The sequence below is a fragment of the Felis catus genome, chromosome C2 (genome assembly GCF_018350175.1).
Source record: "Felis catus isolate Fca126 chromosome C2, F.catus_Fca126_mat1.0, whole genome shotgun sequence".
In the NCBI taxonomy this organism is placed as follows: domain Eukaryota; kingdom Metazoa; phylum Chordata; class Mammalia; order Carnivora; family Felidae; genus Felis; species Felis catus.
In genome coordinates this window covers 141,631,000-141,649,506 of record NC_058376.1, presented here as the reverse complement: position 1 = coordinate 141,649,506, position 18,507 = coordinate 141,631,000, and the positions used below count along the sequence as shown (strand labels likewise).

The 18,507-nt window shown below is 45.4% G+C and overlaps 1 protein-coding gene across 18 annotated transcripts in view; it reads right to left on the bottom strand.

Moving 5' to 3' along the window:
- The window catches only part of RARB (retinoic acid receptor beta), a 769,461-nt gene that overhangs the window by 135,256 nt on the left and 615,698 nt on the right, over positions 1-18,507 (bottom strand). For 17 of the 18 annotated variants that reach the window (XM_023260626.2, XM_045037698.1, XM_011286272.4 and 14 more), the window contains one exon: positions 5,684-5,832. In XM_023260626.2, coding sequence (XP_023116394.1) covers positions 5,684-5,832 — 149 coding nt within the window. Of the gene's footprint in view, positions 1-5,683; positions 5,833-13,884; positions 14,111-18,507 lie in introns of those variants that run through there. The other variant, XM_045037701.1, reaches the window with a different exon arrangement.

The following is an 18,507-nucleotide window of genomic DNA, read 5'->3' as shown; positions in this document are numbered from 1 at the left end:
CTGAGGTTTGACCATGGAACTTGTTTGACCAATAGGACGTTAGCAAGTGTGATGTAACCAGAAGTTTGCTCACTGGTGCTTGTCCTCTCTTATGATGGGGAACCCATCCACCACCATGTGAACAAATCCAGGCTAGGCTAATGGATGAGGAGTGGTAACACAGGAAGAGGATCCAGTCGTTCTGCCAAGGACTCTGTCATGGGAGGCCACCTAGACCACCTGAACCAAGACAAGAAAACCTCCACAGAATTGTGACAAATAATACATGTCTACTGTTCAGCCAACAAGCACGTGGGTTATAAGCAAGAAAAGCTTACTAATACAGCAGCTCATAAAATACATCCCATAAACCTCTCCAAAGTAAGATGCTAGGTGTTTCTGGAAGCAGCTCACTTATAAGGAAACTGCGAAGAAGTGGGAGCTGAGTGGGAATGAGGGGTTAGAGTAAAAACAGAGAGAGAGAGAGAGAGAGAGAGAGAGAGAGAGAGAGAGAGAGAGAGAGAGAGAAAGGGAGAGAGAGAAAGAGGCGGAGGTCTTGAAGCTCCCATCATGGAGCCCTGGGCAATTGACATGAACTTCTGTTAAACAATATTCCTGAAGGAAGTGGGAAGGAAGCACCACATTCCTCGGCCTACAGTCCACCAGAAACAACTGGCCTGGCACCTTTGGCATGAGTCCTTCGGACCACCAGCCTTTGACTTTTACAAACTGTGAGAAAGAACATATCACCACGTATTTAGCAAAGGTCCAGAAACTAGGTCCAAGGGCCAAATGTGGTCCATTGCTTATTTTTATAAATAAAGTTTGATTGAAACATATCAATGGCCATCCTCTGACGTATTGTCTATGGCTCTTTTCATACTACCGCGACAGAGCTGAGTGGCTGTGACAGAGACCAGATGGCCTTCAAAGCCTAAAATATTTACTATCTGACTCTACGGAAACGACTTGCCAACCCCTGTACTGGAATAATCAGGGTAGGTTCTAAGGAGTGGTTGGGTCTTAACCTGAGTCTTGAAAGAAAAAGGCGGTGTTTATTTTTGGTATAAAGAAATGGAGAAAGGCTGAAAGAACATTACAAGAAAGAATACTAAGAGTATAACTGATGTTACATCACTGTGTGAAAGTTATTAAGTTAATGACAACACAAACCATAATTGAGTGTACCGGCCACTTCCCATGGGCCAGATACTGTTTGCTTTATGGTCACTCATTTTATACTCCCAACAATATCATGAACTAGACAGTATTATTATCTCCATTTTTCCATATGAGAGAGATGCAGACAATTAAAGATGCTTGCCCAAGGTCACAAAGCTATCAAGTAGACTAACTAGGATTCAAATACCTAGTTAGTATTTACATTTATAGTATTTATATCAGCCTAACTGGTATTCTCACTCTCAACTCCATAATCAATATAAAATATGATGAAGGCCAAAATTATGTATAAATTCTAGCTATGAGCAATCAGACGGTTTCTTGAAGGCACATGAAAATCAACTTTATCACTTTACATTGCTTAACCTTTTTGGCCACACCATATGTTCACTTTATGTCCTCTTTGTCCCTTGCAAAAAACCTGTCATTGCTCAGCTGGAAATTCCCTGAACGGGACATCCCTATGGTGCATCTAGCGGTTATGTTGCCATGGTGATGCTGTGTCAACACAGTGGTCACTGGCCATTCCCAGAGGTCGACTGCAACCCATTCATTAAATTCTGAGTCTGAGACTGCCACCTATTCCCTAAGAAGAAAGAAGGTTCTCTTCCCCAAACAAGAGTCAATAAGGTCGTCCTGGTCACGACAGGCTGAAGCCACCGTGGGCATTACTTCTTCCAGACATAAATTCGGTTCTGTTAGGGAGTCCTATTTTAGAGCAGAGGCTCCCAACCCGGAACAGTGATCTTTGATCTCTAGCCAAAAAATGGGCCAGCCCTTATCGGTCGATCAGGGACCCTGGTATACCTGCTCGTAGCTCCAAATGATAACATGCATGGGGCCCCTTATAAACAACCTAATTAAATATAGGCAGAATTCCAGGACAGAAGTTGTTTCTTGATTCATTACCTTATCATCACATGGGAGAGATTCCTAATAGATAGTCTCTAATACGATTAACTTTTAACAGACTCACAGATATTAAGTTGATAGGCCTCTTTTAGAGGGCATTTTGGCAATTTGTATCAAAAGCCTTAAAAATGTACGAAGCCAATGACCTAGAAATTCCAAGCCTACTAATTTATCCTAAAAATAATGATCGCAGATATACCTCAAGGCTATACGTTATTATTTATAATAGAGAGAAAACTGCAAACACCTTAATTGAACAACAGGGAATTCGTTAAAGACATTACGATACAGCCATAAATTACCACATTAATGTTATAACCGTAAACACTAGGCAGTTGTTTAAATTTTGGCCATGAAAGACTATTAAATTTAAAAAGCAGATTAAAACCAGCATACACCATAAAATTCTATTTTTATAAAAAACAAAACAACACGCACGTCCTCATAAAAACAAAGACTTAACACAGGTTTTCTCCCAGGGTAGACCTATGGTGGTTTAAATTTTCTATTTTTTGTATACACTGAACTTTAGTTTAGTCGCTTTTAAAAATGATGACTGTTATCTTTAATTTTGTCTTAATCGTTATTTCTTCTCCTTTGGCTGTACACTATACTTTCGACTTACACTTTTCAGTTCGGTGAATTTTAGTACGACATTCATTGTCCCAGGGAGCCAAAACACAATCTTTCTTTCTTTTTTTTTTTTTTTTTTTAATTTTTTTTCACGTTTATTTACTTTTGAGACAGAGCATGAACGGAGGAGGGTCAGAAAGAGAGGGAGACACAGAATCTGAAACAGGCTCCAGGCTCTGAGCCGTCAGCCCACAGCCTGACGCGGGGCTCGAACTCACGGACTGCGAGATCACGACCTGAGCCAAGTCGGCCGCTTAACCGACTGAGCCACCCAGGCGCCCCAAAACACAGTCTTTCTCGACAACCTAGGGGAAAGGCAGCCCGCGTTTTCAGAGCTCGACAAAACCCACCAGGCAAATCCCCTCAAATTCAACAAGTGGCTGCCCAGCCTTCTTGGGCTTTCACTCTGTGAAAAAGCTGTGCCATACCAGCACTCTGAACAGCGGAACCAAGTTTATCAAAGTTGCCTGCGCTGGTCCGGGTTTTGTTTTTGTTGGGGTTTTTCCTAAAAAGAGTCAGAATCCAAAATTACGACAAGAGGTTGGGGAATTAGCTGACTAAGAGCTGATGAAAACAGCGTGTACCGTGCGGATTGTGAAAGAGTTTAATGTCTAGGGCCTGAAATCTTCTGGGGAAGACAGACGCTGGATCATTTCTTTTCCCAGGACATAACGGGAGCAGGTAAGCTGGGTCACAACATACCGCATTCAGATTTCTGGACAGGACATGACTTAACATTTTTTTTTTTTTTAAATAAAGGAGTGCCTTCTAACTTCCAAACGGTCGTTAGGAAAGGGTTTATTTACGTATTGCCAAACCAGTGGACAGAGTGAACTGGTGTTCCGCCACAGATGTCCCAAATCTCAGGACAAGGTGAAGCGGGGTCAGCTAGCAACCAACAATAAAAGGGACCACTGGACGTGCAAATGTTTCACTTTTCAGCCAGCTGCCAACTGGCCGCTGTGTGAACTTGCCTGACCACCTTATCCGAAGCTACTGGAGGCAAGGACACGCCTTTAAAGCAACCAACACAATGCCAGAGGTAGAGAGATGTTCCTAGGTCTTCCGTGGATTCCCCCCAGCTAGCCTCACTCAGTAAAATGATACATGTTTTTTCAAAGGACTTGAAAAGAAGGGAAACCTCACATAATTTCTTTCAGGGGCTGAGTGACATTTATGTGTTTGTTCAACCGAGATCTTTAAGCACCCACTATATGCCACACTGTGTGTGAGCTACTGTGCAGGCAAGCTAGGGCCCCTATCCACTTTGTGTCACAGACAATAAGGCATTCAGGGCGCTAGCCTACATGCAAACCTGACTCCATTTCTCCTTACCCTGTATTCCTGCCTCTAATAATGAGACTTTCCAGCTTCTTGCCTCAGAAAGTTGAGTTTACATTGGGCACCTGGGTGGCTCAGTCGGTTAAGTGTCTGACTTCAGCTCAGGTCATGATCTCCCAGTCCATGAGTTGGAGCCCCAAGTTGGGCTCTGTGCTGACGGCTCGGAGCCTGAAGCCTGCTTTGGATTCTGTCTCTCTCTCAATCTCTCTGCCCCTCCCCCACTCATGCTCTCTGTCTCTCAAAAATGAGTAAGTGCTAAAAAAAGAAAGAAAGCTGAGTTTATGTTCCTACCAGCTGAGCATCACTGGCCTTACGACTTACTTTGACCAACAGAATGTGTCACAAGTGACAGCATGTCACATCTGAGCCTAGGCCTCTGGAGACCTTGAGTGTCCTTTCTTCCGGAATCCTGCCTGTGCAAATAAGCCAGTACTAGCCCTACAGGCATGAGAGACCACATGGGGGAAAGACCAAAGTTCCCAGCCAACAGGAGCCTTCGGCAACCCCCAGAAGAACAGCCAACTGGTGAACCTGCAGCTGACCAGGAACGCACAGTGGAGCATAGCTGGGAGCAGATGAACCACCCAGAGGAACCTGGCCTGCAGGGCTGACCCACAGAACCATAAGCCAAATAAAAGCTTGTTGTTTTAAGCCATTCATTCAGCTATAGGATGGTTTGTTACACGACAGGGCCTACCCAGTACAAACAGAAATAATAACTAACTCTGACAAGCCAAATACAAAATGCCACCGAGCACCCGATGGGAGCACCTGTAATATTATTCCAAAGTGTTTATAATTACAACGTATCACCCAATGTAGACATATGAAGAACGGATCTGACCAACCATCCTAGAGAACATAAAGAAGCTGTATATCAGGGGAAGGGCCAGCTCGAGACAGCCATAGTTCCTTTGAAAAATGGCCTGTGGATGAGTTGGATTTGCCTATGAAGTCATTCTTTGTTTCTTTTCTCTCTCTCTCTCTCTCAAAAAAAAATAAGCTCTTTCATTCAATTAAGACTGTTGGACTCCATAGTGATTGTCTAACTTGATTCAAAGCAGCCATATCCTCTCTGACACATGTTCAGCCTCCCCTACTCGGTAGGCTGGAATTTTAAATCCAGCTCTCCTGAATTTATGACACACACACAGTAGCAAGTCCCTACAGGCTGAAAATCAAACTGTAATTCAAAGGCCACAGGGCTGAGGAAACAGCCAGAAGATAAATCCCAATTTCTAACCTTGGATTCTCAGCAAGTTGATTTAGTGGACTGTCAGTCATATTTAAAAATAAAATAAAACTACAAAGACAGCAGACGGCATGTTCTAAAGAGAAACGGGGTGATGCTTTTCTGGACTCCTTCAAAGAGCTCTTGTTACCTGAAAAGACCTGTTATGTTATTTTAAGGGCCCTAGAACATTTGGCCCCAGTCAGTCATTTGCAGGAGCTTCTGAATTTTCAACTCATGAGACAGAAGAAGGAATGAAACCATCAAATAAACACAGCGCGCCACACTGGGGGTGACACTGCCCAGGGCAAAGCAGCCTGTTTCTGGAGCCGAGCAGGTCACGCCCCCACCCCGAGCACGTGGAGAGTGAGCGCACACTGGGCGCAGAGGCCTGTGGGTACTCACCTTGCAGCCCTCGCAGGCGCTGACCCCATAGTGGTACCCGGATGATTTGTCCTGGCAGACGAAGCAGGGTTTGTACACACGAGGGGGAGGAAGCGGAGACGGAGGGCTGGGGACCAGTTCCTCGGAGCTCGTGCTTTGCGTTTCAATCGCTGTGGTGCGGAGGGGGTGGGGGGGTGGGGAGAAAAAAAAGATAATCTGTCAGTTCATTTCTTTCTCACCAGTGAAATCCCCGGCCGCGGCCCCAAGTTCAACAACAACCCGAGCAAGGATAGGCCCACAAGAACACCTGTCACCGTGGGCACAGCAGTGGGACGGGGACACGGAGCTGTGCGGTTCACAGGGAGAGCCCGCAGGCGTCTCTCATTTGCAGCGCAGCACAGCACTGTGCGGGAGAGGATTTTATCACCAGGCCACCCTCCAGAGGACCAGGAACTCAGAGCCGCGCAGTGACTTGTCCCGGATCAACGGCGCGGCGCGAGAGCCAAGACCCAAAGTCAGATTTTCACACTGCAGACCCGAACCTCTTTCTTTCAGCTCTTCTGCTGCCCCTCGCTTCCGATTCACGGAGAGTCTCTGCAATGACTTGTTTGACCCTGTTGCTCACTTAATTAATCAAAAGTAAATTTCCTAAGACAAACGAAGAAAATGCCAGAAGCAGCTACTGGGCGAGCCTATGGGGAGGGCCTGCAGCGTGCAGCCTTAGGGGATCTTCATTAATCACAATATGGGTGGGGTGCCCCGGTGGCTTAGTCGGGTTGAGGGTCCCACTCGGGCTCGGGTCGTGATCTCACCGTCTGTGAGTTCGGGCCCCACATGGGGCTCTGGGCTGACAGCTCAGAGTCTGGAGCCTGTTTCTGATTTTGTGTCTCCCTCTCTCCCTGCCCCTCCCCTGCCCACGCTCTGTCTCTTAAAAATAAATAAAGATTAAAAAAAAAAATTGGTAAGACCTTTGCTACTCCAAGACTAGTCCTTGGACCAGCAGCATCAGCATCACCTTCTAATCAGCATCACCATCTACTAAGTTCATCAGCATCTTATTAGAAAACATACCCTCAGGTCCCAGCAGAATCTGCATTTTAACAAAACCCTCAGATTGCGGAACATGCAATTTATGTTTGAGAAGCAGTGGTTTATCCTAATGATAGGAGAGTCATACAGCTCTTTATTCTAGATTTTAAAATACACGGGGTGCTTGGCTGGCTCAGTCCTTAAGCATCTGACTTCAGCTCAGGTCATGATCTCACAGTCTGTGATTTCAAGCCCCGTATCGGGTGAGCGTGAGCCCTGCTTTGGGTAAGAACACAAGCCCCACTTTGGGTCAAACACGAGCCCCGGGTGAACCCCACTTCTCTCTCTCTCTTCCTCTCTCTGCCCCTCATTCACTTGTGCTCTCTCTCAAAAACAAAAACAAACCAAAAACCACAATTCCCCATCTCATTTTCTAACCACCCAAATTCCATGGTTAATAGGAATTCATAGAATTTAAGATCCGAGGGTTCTCCCATCCCTTGTCTCCAGATGCATGTTCAAAGCCAAAGCAAGACCTGGCTCATTTCCTATCACAGGCAAAAGTGCTCATGAAGTATGGTGGGAATGAGGAAGGGAGTGACTCACTCAAAGTCATCGAATAATGTTCCAGAATCTTCCAATCTCCAAATTACTTGAGAATATACAGTAGATTCCCCAGAGAGTAAGATTTCCAGTTGTTCCACTACTCACAATCTTCCAGACGAGATATTCTACCAACGTTATTGTCTTACAGCTAAGCCTTCAGGAAGTTGGGGCAACTCTACCCCTTCACCCTCATATCTTATAATCCTGCTACCACGCCATCATCATCTCTCACCTTAGCTACTCAAGGGTCTCGCTGTCCCTACGCTTCTACCCGAGGATCCCTTCCTCAAATGCGCAGTCGGATAACTGTTCAAAAAGTTAAAATCAATCCCTCTCCCTTACTTGTCGAAAACCCTCCAAGAGTCACCAGTTAGATCAAAGCCAATCTCATTACTGGGTTCCACAAGGCTCTTCACGATACAGCCCCTTAGCAACAACATCACTGAACTCAATCATTCTCATTTATCGATTTCTAAACACCTGCCTTCTGTTCCATCTCTTGACGAGGCCAAGCTCTCCGACCAACTTAAGGCTACTGCCCTTAAACCATTTCCCCTAACTGGAGAGCTCTTCGAGCAAATGTCACCTCCTCAGAGATGGCTTTTCTACAGAAAGCCCCTTCCCACTCCTGATCGCTACATCCCATCATTTTATTTTCTGTAAAACTCTAACTAGTACTCAAATTTAGAAAGTTTGTGTACAACTTTATATTCTCTCTCTGCCTCCTTCCAACTATGGGTTTCATGACGCCAACCAACCTACCTACGTGCAGCATTTACAGCTGTGTTCCAGGCCTAGCGGCCCTGGCACACAGTAGGTGGGCAATCGATAAATATTTGTTGAATTAATACATGAACTTGTCCCCCTTTCTTTTTTTCTTTATTCTAAGCACTAAGAGCCCCTCTAGGTTGTTAGGTAACCCGATTACAAATCAAATAGCTTTTATATACTCATTTGCTTCCTCAAAAAAAATTAATTATCCTTTTGGAGTAGAATCAACTATAATTATAGTATTTTCATAATTCAGAAGTTTCTTGGAATGAATTCATTAGAGTAACGCAGGTCTAGTAGATAAATCTATATCACAGTCTCTACCGGTTAGAAGCAAGGTATCTGGGACAAAGACGGCTCTTACTCTGGGCAGCTTGGCATTATTGTGACAAGTGTTCTGCAGAAAGGCTGGCATCTGAGATGTCACTAAAGCTTATCAGATCAGCTCTCAAGCTGTAAATGCAAAAGCAGGCCTCACACTAGGCTAATCAGCTTCACTGAAAGCAAATGAGAAATAATGACATCAACAAGAAAACAGTACTTGTTCAAAATACAGAATAATATACTGCTCTGTGTTAACAATCTAAGAAAACAAACATGCAGAGCATCTCCCCCAAACCATCTCCTTAGAGAAAGGTGCTGTCATCATCCTAGCATATATCCTTCCAGACCACTTTTCTATGCATATAAATGATTTTGGTTCGTTTGCTTGTTTACTAAAGTGGACTTCTACTGTAGATTCTGTTTGGGACTCTAACTTACTGTGTCATGGGTTTATTTCCTCGTCCATAAATATTTTTCCTGCAAAACATTCCATTATGATGAACCTCTTTGTAGCTAATCTCAGCACATGCCTGTGGCAGATCAATTCTCAGAAGTGGAATTACCAGCTCAAAAGGTATGGTCGTTTCAAAATATTTTGTTAGTTTTTAATTCACGTTGACAAACTGACTTCAAGAAAGGCTGTGTCACTCCTAATACATCAACGTGAGCGAGTCCTTCCCTAAATGCCTCCCCAAACTCCCAGATTTTATTTGTATGGCTTCACCTCCACCCAACTGCTTCAACAACGCTGACAGAGCTGTGTCGTCACCACCGTGATCAAGCCTGCACTGTGCTCTCCCCAGAAGCCATGTGTGGTGTGTGTATTTGTGTGTGTTTCCACGTTCTACTCGCTCGTGTAGAACAGCTAATCTGGCTTGTCTAGGAAAGTTGTAAATAGAATTCTGTTAGGGCTGGATTCAGCTGTCAGAGTTATGCCCTGAATTTCAAAAGTGGGTGGTAATTTCCATAAATATGTCACTTTAAATACATGTCCTAAAGGGAATCCAGCATTTCACCCTCCCAAAGACAGGAAAAAGAAGTTGGCAATTTAATACCCAAAAAACTCAGGGCAAAGCACACTTTTGAAAAGGGGAGAGACCTCACCAACCCCAAAAGATTTCACAAAGTTTGGTAAAAGTCTTCTTCTACAGATCAGAATCACTTATAATAAATGAATGAATTCAGCACGTTTTTCCTGAACAGTTGCCGTGAAAGGAAATGTTCCATTGTAAGCAATCAATAGTGATGGCTCTACACTTTTATTAAGGCTATGGTGATTTCACCAGTAATGTCCCTTAGCCTTGATGGTTCGGCCTAATGGAAAGTAAACCAACAATGAGAATACAATACAGCGGTTCTCAAAGCTAGCTGTACATCAGAACTACCTAGGGTGCTTTTAAACATTCTAATGTCCAGGTTGCATCCCAAAACTAACATGCCAGAACGTCTGGGAACGGGAGCTAGGTATCAGTGTTTAACAAAGAAATCCTGGGGCACAGGGATAGCTCAGTTAAGCTTCTGACCGTGGCTCAGGTCATGATCTGACCAGGCTTGCGAGTTCAAGTCTCCCATTGGGCTATTTTAAGCAGAACCCACTTGGGATCTTCTGCCCCCGCCCCTCCTCCACTCGTTTTCTCTTTCTCTCTCTCACAAAATAAATAAACTTTAAAAAAAAAATCCCAGGTGAGTCCAAATTGTGGCGGTTCCAGTACAATGACAAAGAGAGCTAACAGCCCTACTGAGCCCAGGGAAATCAAAGAAGACCTCCCAGAGGAGGTGACCAGGCTGTGTTTTGAAGCACGAATTAATTCTTTCTGTCGTGGTTTGTAATTTGTAATTTAAAAATGCCGAAAATGAATCCCACACAAACATAAATAGGAAAGACTCATACATGCCAAGAAATAATCATCTTCAGAAAAAAAAACGGTCCCACCGGTGGCAAAGAATTCAATGTTGGTGCTATAGATATTCAAATACCCCCTCCAAGTTGATAATCTATGGTCCTGTATTTCCTTTGTGTGGCCTATACCACAGAGAACAATGCAAAGCAAAACAGAAAAGCAAATCTCGGTGGTATGGTTGAATGCCAAAGCTAGCCCTAAGCAAACACGTCAAGACAAGTTCTAGAATTACAACCAGGATATGGCATCAATATAAAAGCAGATTTGTGCTTCAATGCAACCTCTAGACTTTTCAGTAAAAATATACTTTGGCAAAGTTCATTAGTGCTCCTCCTCCCCTTTTGTCCTCCCCTCCGACCACCACCAGTAAAGACAGTGGGAGACAAGCGAGGGGGACAGCCCGGGGCTCCCCTCTCGCTAGCCACTGTTGGTATTTAAGAGAGCTACACAGTGCTTGGCCATTGATCTGTTCACTGTCATCCTGCTTAAATCAATAATCTATTAGTCCCTTTAAATTAGAGTTAGATTCATCAAATGCCCTTGAGAGGTCTCAAACATTTTGTTCCTTATTCCAGGCAAGCACAATCAGTCTATGGAATGATAAAATTTTTGCTCGAAAACTCTGCAGGCTCAGCAGACAATGTGTCCTGTATTAGCTCATTCAGCGATCTCGGGCAGGCCAAAAAAGCAGTTTTTAGACTTCCCAGGGGGACAAGAGGCTTGTGTCATTCAATAAAACAACTGCACTCCAGCCATCCTGATGTGATTTCAGTTTGGGGAAGCAGTCTTTGAGGAATAATTTGGATCTGCTTTTTGCCTCCTGCTTTTATTTATTTCCTTGCTTACTTATTGACTTATTCAGTTCTGTCTGGTGACTGCATCCCCAGTAAGCAGCAGCCTCCAACGTGGCATCCGAACCGCTGACCAGATGGGCTGCCTTGCTTCGTCAGGGAATGACCAAGACAGAAGAACTTCTGCCGCTCGGGCGAGATGGATGCTTGGTTCCGCGGGTCCCTGCCCAGAGCAGAGTCAGCACCAGGGGTGCCCTGGGCTGCACACGTGCCAAAGGAGACAGTGAGGCCAACCAAACCTGCACTGGCAGAAGCTTCTAGCCCGCGTTTGAAACCTTTCCATCCCTGCCAACACAGAGATGGCTGTCACTAGGGAAACGAAGCTAGAATCGCCTTTCCTTCTAGAAAAATTCATTACAGGCCTTGTTTGCCTTTAAATTAATGCTCCTCAAAGGGTGGTCCAGATCAGCAACCAGCCACAGAATTCCTGAGGGTAAGGGGGTGGGGAGGGGGGGGAGAGAAGGCACTGGCTTGAAATCAGTGACTTTCCGACTATCTGAGGTTAAGGAGGACCCATTCTAACTCCCCACCCCAGTCCCTCACAGCGTGATAAACTTCACTGAAAACAAATCCCTAGGAAAAGAACGTACAAACAAAACATTAATTTTCAGAAAAAAAAAAAAAAAAGGCATCAGAAAGGAGATGCCTAAAACACAAGCTACGACTTAAGGGAAAAAGAAAGATGTACTAGACATAAAATTAACTCTGTCAAATTGCTGTGAGAGTTTCTAAGCACTTGCTCTCAGTTCCCGCCCTTGTCTCACCACGGACTGGCAGCGGGCAGTTTAGGAACTGGCACCGGTCCGCAGACAGCGCTTCGAGAAGCCCTACTCTGTGAAGGGCTTCAAATCCAGAGGTCTGCAGACAAAACAAAAACAAACTAGAGGGAATCTCCACAGGCTGAGATGGTGTGAAAGCAGAAAGCCAGTGCTCCCAAGCGACACAGCTTTTTTAAACGCGCACAACTCTGGGGGGGTTAAGTCGTTCCCCAAATAAAAGAACACCGAAGAAAGAATTAATGCTGTTGCCTGTTTAAGAGGCCTTGGCACTTGCGAACTTAACTCACCTGAGAAAACACAGTATAAATGCCCTTGTTGTTACAACACACCTGAGTGTCATTTAAACACACACAAAGTCTCCAACAATAGCTCCCTTCACGATTCCTAACATGCTTGGCATTTTTCTAAAGGTTAGATTAAGTAGCAGATAACATTTTTAAGAGAGAGCACTGTATACTATGTTTTTTTTCTTTGTAAGAACTAATTTAGTGCTGCCTAAACCATGTTGACAGATTTCAGGATTTTATGTTGGGCCTGATTAGCGGCAGGCAGGCATCAAACATTATGAAAGCCCTGCCTTTTTACTAGAACCTTCGGTGATTAAGACAGTATTTTAATGCACTCTCTGGGCAGCTGAGCCTTTAAAGAAAAAGGAGTTGTAAAGTAAAAGGCATTTCCTGCATGGCCCCAGGGGAATTTTGAGCCCAGCGCTCCGGGACCCGGTGGGAGGGAATAATTTCAGCTAATTAAGGGAGAATAGCAAAGTGTTGCATTTGGTCAAAACATTCAGTGGGGCTTCATTTTTGTTGGCACCAAAGAGAGCCGGTCTGGATTTTTTCCCCCTTTTTCTGTGGACACACTGCAGGACTGCAAGGCCCACAGCTCACATACATTAGGGAGAAAGTCAAAGGAAACGCCAAAGTTCAACTAAAGTACAAGTAATTAGAACCAGATTCTCCTTTTGCCTGTGTGTGCGCATGCGCGTGCGAGCGCGGGTGTAGACGTTTTATTAAAATGTAATTTACATGGCTCGAAACGTTAGCGTGCGAGAGGAAAAAAAAAAAAAAAAAAACCCGTACAAACTGTCGCTCATTTAATTTTCCTGTCGCCTCTTCGTTGGGGCGGGAGGTGGGGGAGGAATTGGGAGGATCAGCTCTTTTAATCACCTTGCAGGAGAAGCGGTTTGTTTCCACACGCACGGGATTTGCAAATCTGTGAATCACATTGTGAAATTAGGTAATTGCCAAACAAGAAAAACTTCGCTTTGAAATGGTCTCGCCTCACTCGGCTGCTGGCTTTGTTGTTATTAAGCAGCTCCAAGATTAGTCCAGGGTTTGGGGCAGGCAAAGGAGGGAGGGGGTGGGGAGAGAAGGAAAACATCAACGCGGGGCTTTGGCAGTCTTGACTCAGTAACCTGCCCGTGACCCTGAAGGAGTGTGTGTTTGCCCGGGTCACCCGGGATCCTGGCCGAGGGCTGGAGCTGGGTTATGAGAATCCCTGCTATTCTGACCACACATGCAACAGGTGCCGAACACAAGCAGGGGACAACAACAGGGGCTGGGGCCTGGGAGGAAGACTTTGATTTCGGAGTCCTTAAAAGAAAGCCATGCTTTTCAAAGTTTGATTCCCCGGACCAGCAGTATCACCATCACCTGGGAATTCGTTAACATGTAGACTCTCAGCGCCACCCCAGATACGCCTGCTGCATGGAAACAGGCATCGTAACCACCCCCGTCCCACTCCAGATAATTCCTAACCTAAGCACGTTAGTAACATTCGAGACACCACGGCATAAAAATGCCTCGTTACCGCCCTAACCTCATGAGAATCCCATTTTGCTGAGTCCATTTGGCATGGGAACTCTGTCAGCTTCCCCTTTGCCCAGGTCCTTACTAAATACTCCACCTTGTGAAGTACTTAATGCACTGAGAACTTCAGGCTGCGTGTGTGTTTATGCTCACCAGAAGCCAGAAGCCTTCGTTCTCTCCCACGGAATTCTGGCAGTGGCTTTTAGTTGGCAGCGGGTTCAAAGTTGCACAGGAAGAGCCTGAACTAATAGTATCTGCTATTTACTGAGCACTTACTAGGTGCCAGGGGCTGTGCTAGTTGTTTAACGTGTCTTAACTCGTCTAACTCCTCCCCAAAACCACGGGGAGGGGAGGGACCAGGAACTCTGCACTTTAGAATTAGGAATTTAAAAGCACAACACCGCTCTCAGCCTTTGCGAAAGAGACTGAACTGGCTTAATACACATCACTATTATTTCACTAAAACCCACAGCCTTTCTACCTTCTCATTCTCCATCTCCCTCATTTATTTTCTTTGCTAGAAACATCACTGGGTATGGTCTGCTCAGGGCTATTTACTCAAATTTGAGAACTGCGGGATTATGTACCTCTCTTTCTTTTAATTCATGGTTATAATTTTCCAAACACTGATTTGATTCCAGACATGGTTAAATGTGACGAGATAGTTTGGGCTTTAAAAAGAGAGAGAGAGAGAGAGGCTCAGAATCCACTAATCACTCTGCATTACAGCTACACCTGCCTGGGCTCACGGCCAGCAGAAATTATTCCTGGGACTGACTTTTACCATGGGAAGTGCTGTCATATTTTCATAAGGGACCATGACACGTTCAACACCTACATTTCATTTTTATAATACGCTTTCTTGCTTCAAGGAACACAGCCGAAAATTATCTCATAGGTTGTTTTGGGTGACGTTTTTAACAGACGATGCTTTCTATCACTATTTTCTAGGACATACTAAGATAGCTTATGACAGGGTTCAAATAAATTCTCCCTTAAAACCACTTAACAGGCCGACACATCTAACTACTTATTAATGATCTGAACTGAGAGGCATCAGAAATGGATCTGCATTAACTGAACAAATGCGGGAACCGGTCTCGGGAGTCATGTATAGATGAAGCTAATTGCATCGCAATATTAAGGTCCCCCTGAAGAGTTTATCTCAACACCAAATGATTCAGTTCAATATTCCACTTCTAATCAGGATCCCCATAACTTCTAAAAAAGCAATTATTGCACTAATAAATGACACCCTATTATCTGTTCAAATTTCCTGCACATAAAGTTGATTAAAACTGGGGCATTAAAATACGTACCATCTCAGACACAAAATTCTTTGCGTATGTGCTGTTAATACACGCTAAAAACCACGTCGATACCAGCCTAACAGAAAAGTTATGAGGGGATACTTTTTGGAATACTGTGTTCAAGGAAGAGGGAGATGAGATTATGCTTTGTCACCTGGGGATCCTTGCTATCTTCTCAGGTCTGAGAACGCTAAGTGCGATTACGCCAACCACCAAAGCCAAAGCCACCGTTCTCAACAAAATGATGCCCCACTTAGGCTGCAAAGAAGTTTTTTGGTTTGGTTTTGTTTTTCCAGGTGTGCGCTCATTTGAGTGGCCTGAAAATAACTTTGAAACCAATTTAATCCTCACTGTGTGGGTTTTCTTGATTCCTAAAAAGAACTAAAACACCATAAGCCCGCAGAAAACCGTATGTAGGAAGTGTTGGGAAGCGTGTGGGCTTTGCTGCCAGATGACCCTGGATTTGGATCCCTCTTCTGCCAGTAATTTAACGGCCATGCAGTTTTCCTTACTTCTCTGAGCCCTCGTATCTCTTTCATGAAAACGCAGACCATCCTCAAATTCCTGTGGGCGAAAGGGAGGTAATGTTTGCAACTTGCCTGGCACCCAGTAAGCGCTCAGCAAGTAAGAGCCAACCCCTACATCTCCACCACCCTCCCCCCCCCACAACATTTCTTTCCATCTTCCTTGATCGAGGGCAGCGGTTCTTAACCAGCATCGGTTTTGCCCCACAAGAGACATTTTGTCTCCAGACAGTGTGGCTGTCATAACTGGGGGCCGCGACTGGCATTTAGCGGGTAGAGGCCAGGGATGCTTCTAAACATGCGACAATGCACGAGCCTGCCCTGCTCCGCTCCCCTACCCCCAATGAATTCTCTGGCCCAATTTATAAATAGTGCTGCGTTTCAAGAGCCCTGATCTAGGGTAAGGATGCTCCCTGTGAGGAGGCTTTAGGACGAAGCAGTGGGGCAGCAGATAAGATGATCTCCCACAGCGCCGGAGAATCGGGCCTGGCATCCCAGCTCACAGAAGGCATAACCCAAGTGCCTAACTCTGCCACATACGAGCAGTCCCTTTAGCTTCTGGAACCTCAGCTTCCCTGATCTGGAAAGTGGACACAGCAAGCATACTTACTACACAGCAGGGTTTCCAATTTGTGAACTCTACACAAAATACAAACACAAAAATAATAGCTAACACTTACTTCTCAGAGTATTTGGGAAAAGATGGGTTAAGTCCGATCTTAAGAACTCAACTAACAGAGCCCCTGGGTGGCTCGGCTGGTTGAGCGTCTGACTCTTGATTAAGGCTCAAGTCATGATCTCACGGTTTGTGAGTTCGAGGCCCACGTTGGGCTCTGCACTGACAGTATGGAGCTGCTTGGGATTCTCTCTCTTCCTCTCTCTCTCGGCCCCTCACCCACTCACACCGACTCACTCACGCTCTCAAAATAAATACTTAAAAAAAAAAAAAGAATGTGACTCATATGGTTACCTGAGAAAATGACAAGAAACGTCTCTAGAGTCTAGTCAAATATTAACATTGCGACAATATTAATAGCTAACCTTTGTGCAGCATGTACTATGAGCCAGCCACTGCCCCCATTAGGTTCTAGGCCTATTCCATATTTTAACTCATTTGACCCTAGGAGATTGGCAGACCGAGTATTTCATCTTTACAGGCAGGAAACCGGGGGCACTGTGGTTATGTCACTGTTCAAGACCACACAGATGAGAACCCAGGAGCAGGGATTAGAAGGCAAATGGTCTGGGGTTCAGGAGGAGTGTTCAACCCAGGGGTTGGCGGAAGACAGGGACATCCTTATGACCACACAGAACTCCTTCGGCAAGAGGCTGGCACATCCCTGCCAGCGAGTTTCAGAATATATAGACTACGTCTAAGACGGACACACAGTTGTCCCAGCATAAGGACCCAAAGCAAAACTGGAAATCTAAAAGAGAAAGCAGCTAAGGGTACAGAAATAATGCCCTCTTTTCTTTCCAGTCAGAGCAATAAAGTAGGAAAGTCCCCCAGAAGCAAACACAGGAATTAGAAGGTACACACACACACACACACACACACACACACGCACCCCTCCCACATCTTCCCTGCTGAGAAACCAACCCCCAGCAGGCAGAATGGCAGCAGCTAAAACCGAGGTTCCAGAGGCCTTTGGCAGTGCTCCAAGGGCGTGTTTCTACACACTGTCAGGAGCAGTAACTCAGGCCAAATGTGGCCTGCTCAACTGCCAGATTTGGGGGCCGGCGGTGGGGGATGGAGGGGACAGCTCTGGACGCCCCGCCCCTAAGTTGGTTTTCTCTCTCGCCAGCGGGCCATACATACTCCTTTAACCAAAGCGTAACTGGCACAAGAATGAAACCAACACCCAAAATTCTAAAGCTGTGCCACAGCCCCCTCAGTCATTGTCTACTGACTTCTAGAAGCAGGACGACAGTGAACTCCCTCCCTGCACCTCCTAGTTCACTAATAGGAAGATATTGTTAGCGCCGGGCATAAGCATAGCACATCATCAGGTCAAAGGGGTGCACTTGGGTGGCATTTTAAAAGATTCTGGAGTTTCCACGTGGAATTAAGCTTATGGAGATGCTGTGACTGTTGTGTTTTTTCTTTTGTAAGTGATTTTTCAAAATTTCTTGAGAAGAATGAGAGGTGCAAAGTGTTTGAATTGTGGTTCCTAAAAAAGAAATTGCTAAAGAAAACTTGAAAGAACAAGGAAATTTTCCCCAATCTTCCAACTCTGAGCGGTCCCCAAGCTCAGGTCTTTTTTGGATATTCCTTCCTTCGAGGGAACTTTCCATCTTTACAGATAAGTCAAGGCATGCGACGGGAAGTGTGAATTCTGAAGCCAGCCTGTCTGGGTTCAAATCCTAATTCTGCTACTTACTATGTGACTGGGAGTGAGCAGCTTGACCTCTCTGAGCTTCCATTTCTCCTTGTAGAAAATGCGAGTGTGCCCCTCATCGGATCACTGTGGGCGTCAGATGATAAACCACTGTGAAGGGACGCAATGACACGCACAAGCGCCAGGTCGGTCACACGTCAGTGTTACACAAGTAGAAGTACCACCATCCAGGATCACACTTGGGCTGGCGAATCTCAGCGTTGTTCACCTTCTCATTGTTCTTGCACACGGTGGACTCACGTGTTGATTCGCTGACCCTCGCTTCCACTTTCCTTTCCCAAATGGCCATCCCTCCTTCCAAAAGAGATTCTTGAAAGCCAGGACAAGTGAAGCAGTATGTGTCAGCGTTGTTGCCTTATGCTCTCTCTGAACAGTCCCTTCCTTCCCAGCCTCTCGGGCATTAAGCCAAAGTGCCACTACAGTCCTCTCTTCATGGGTTTCCCGGCCCACCCGCAGTCCCCGCGCAGAGGACCCCCGGAAACCGCTTCTTCACGCCCCGCTCAGGGCTCCTCAGTGCCTGAAAGAGCGCCCAGTACACAGGAG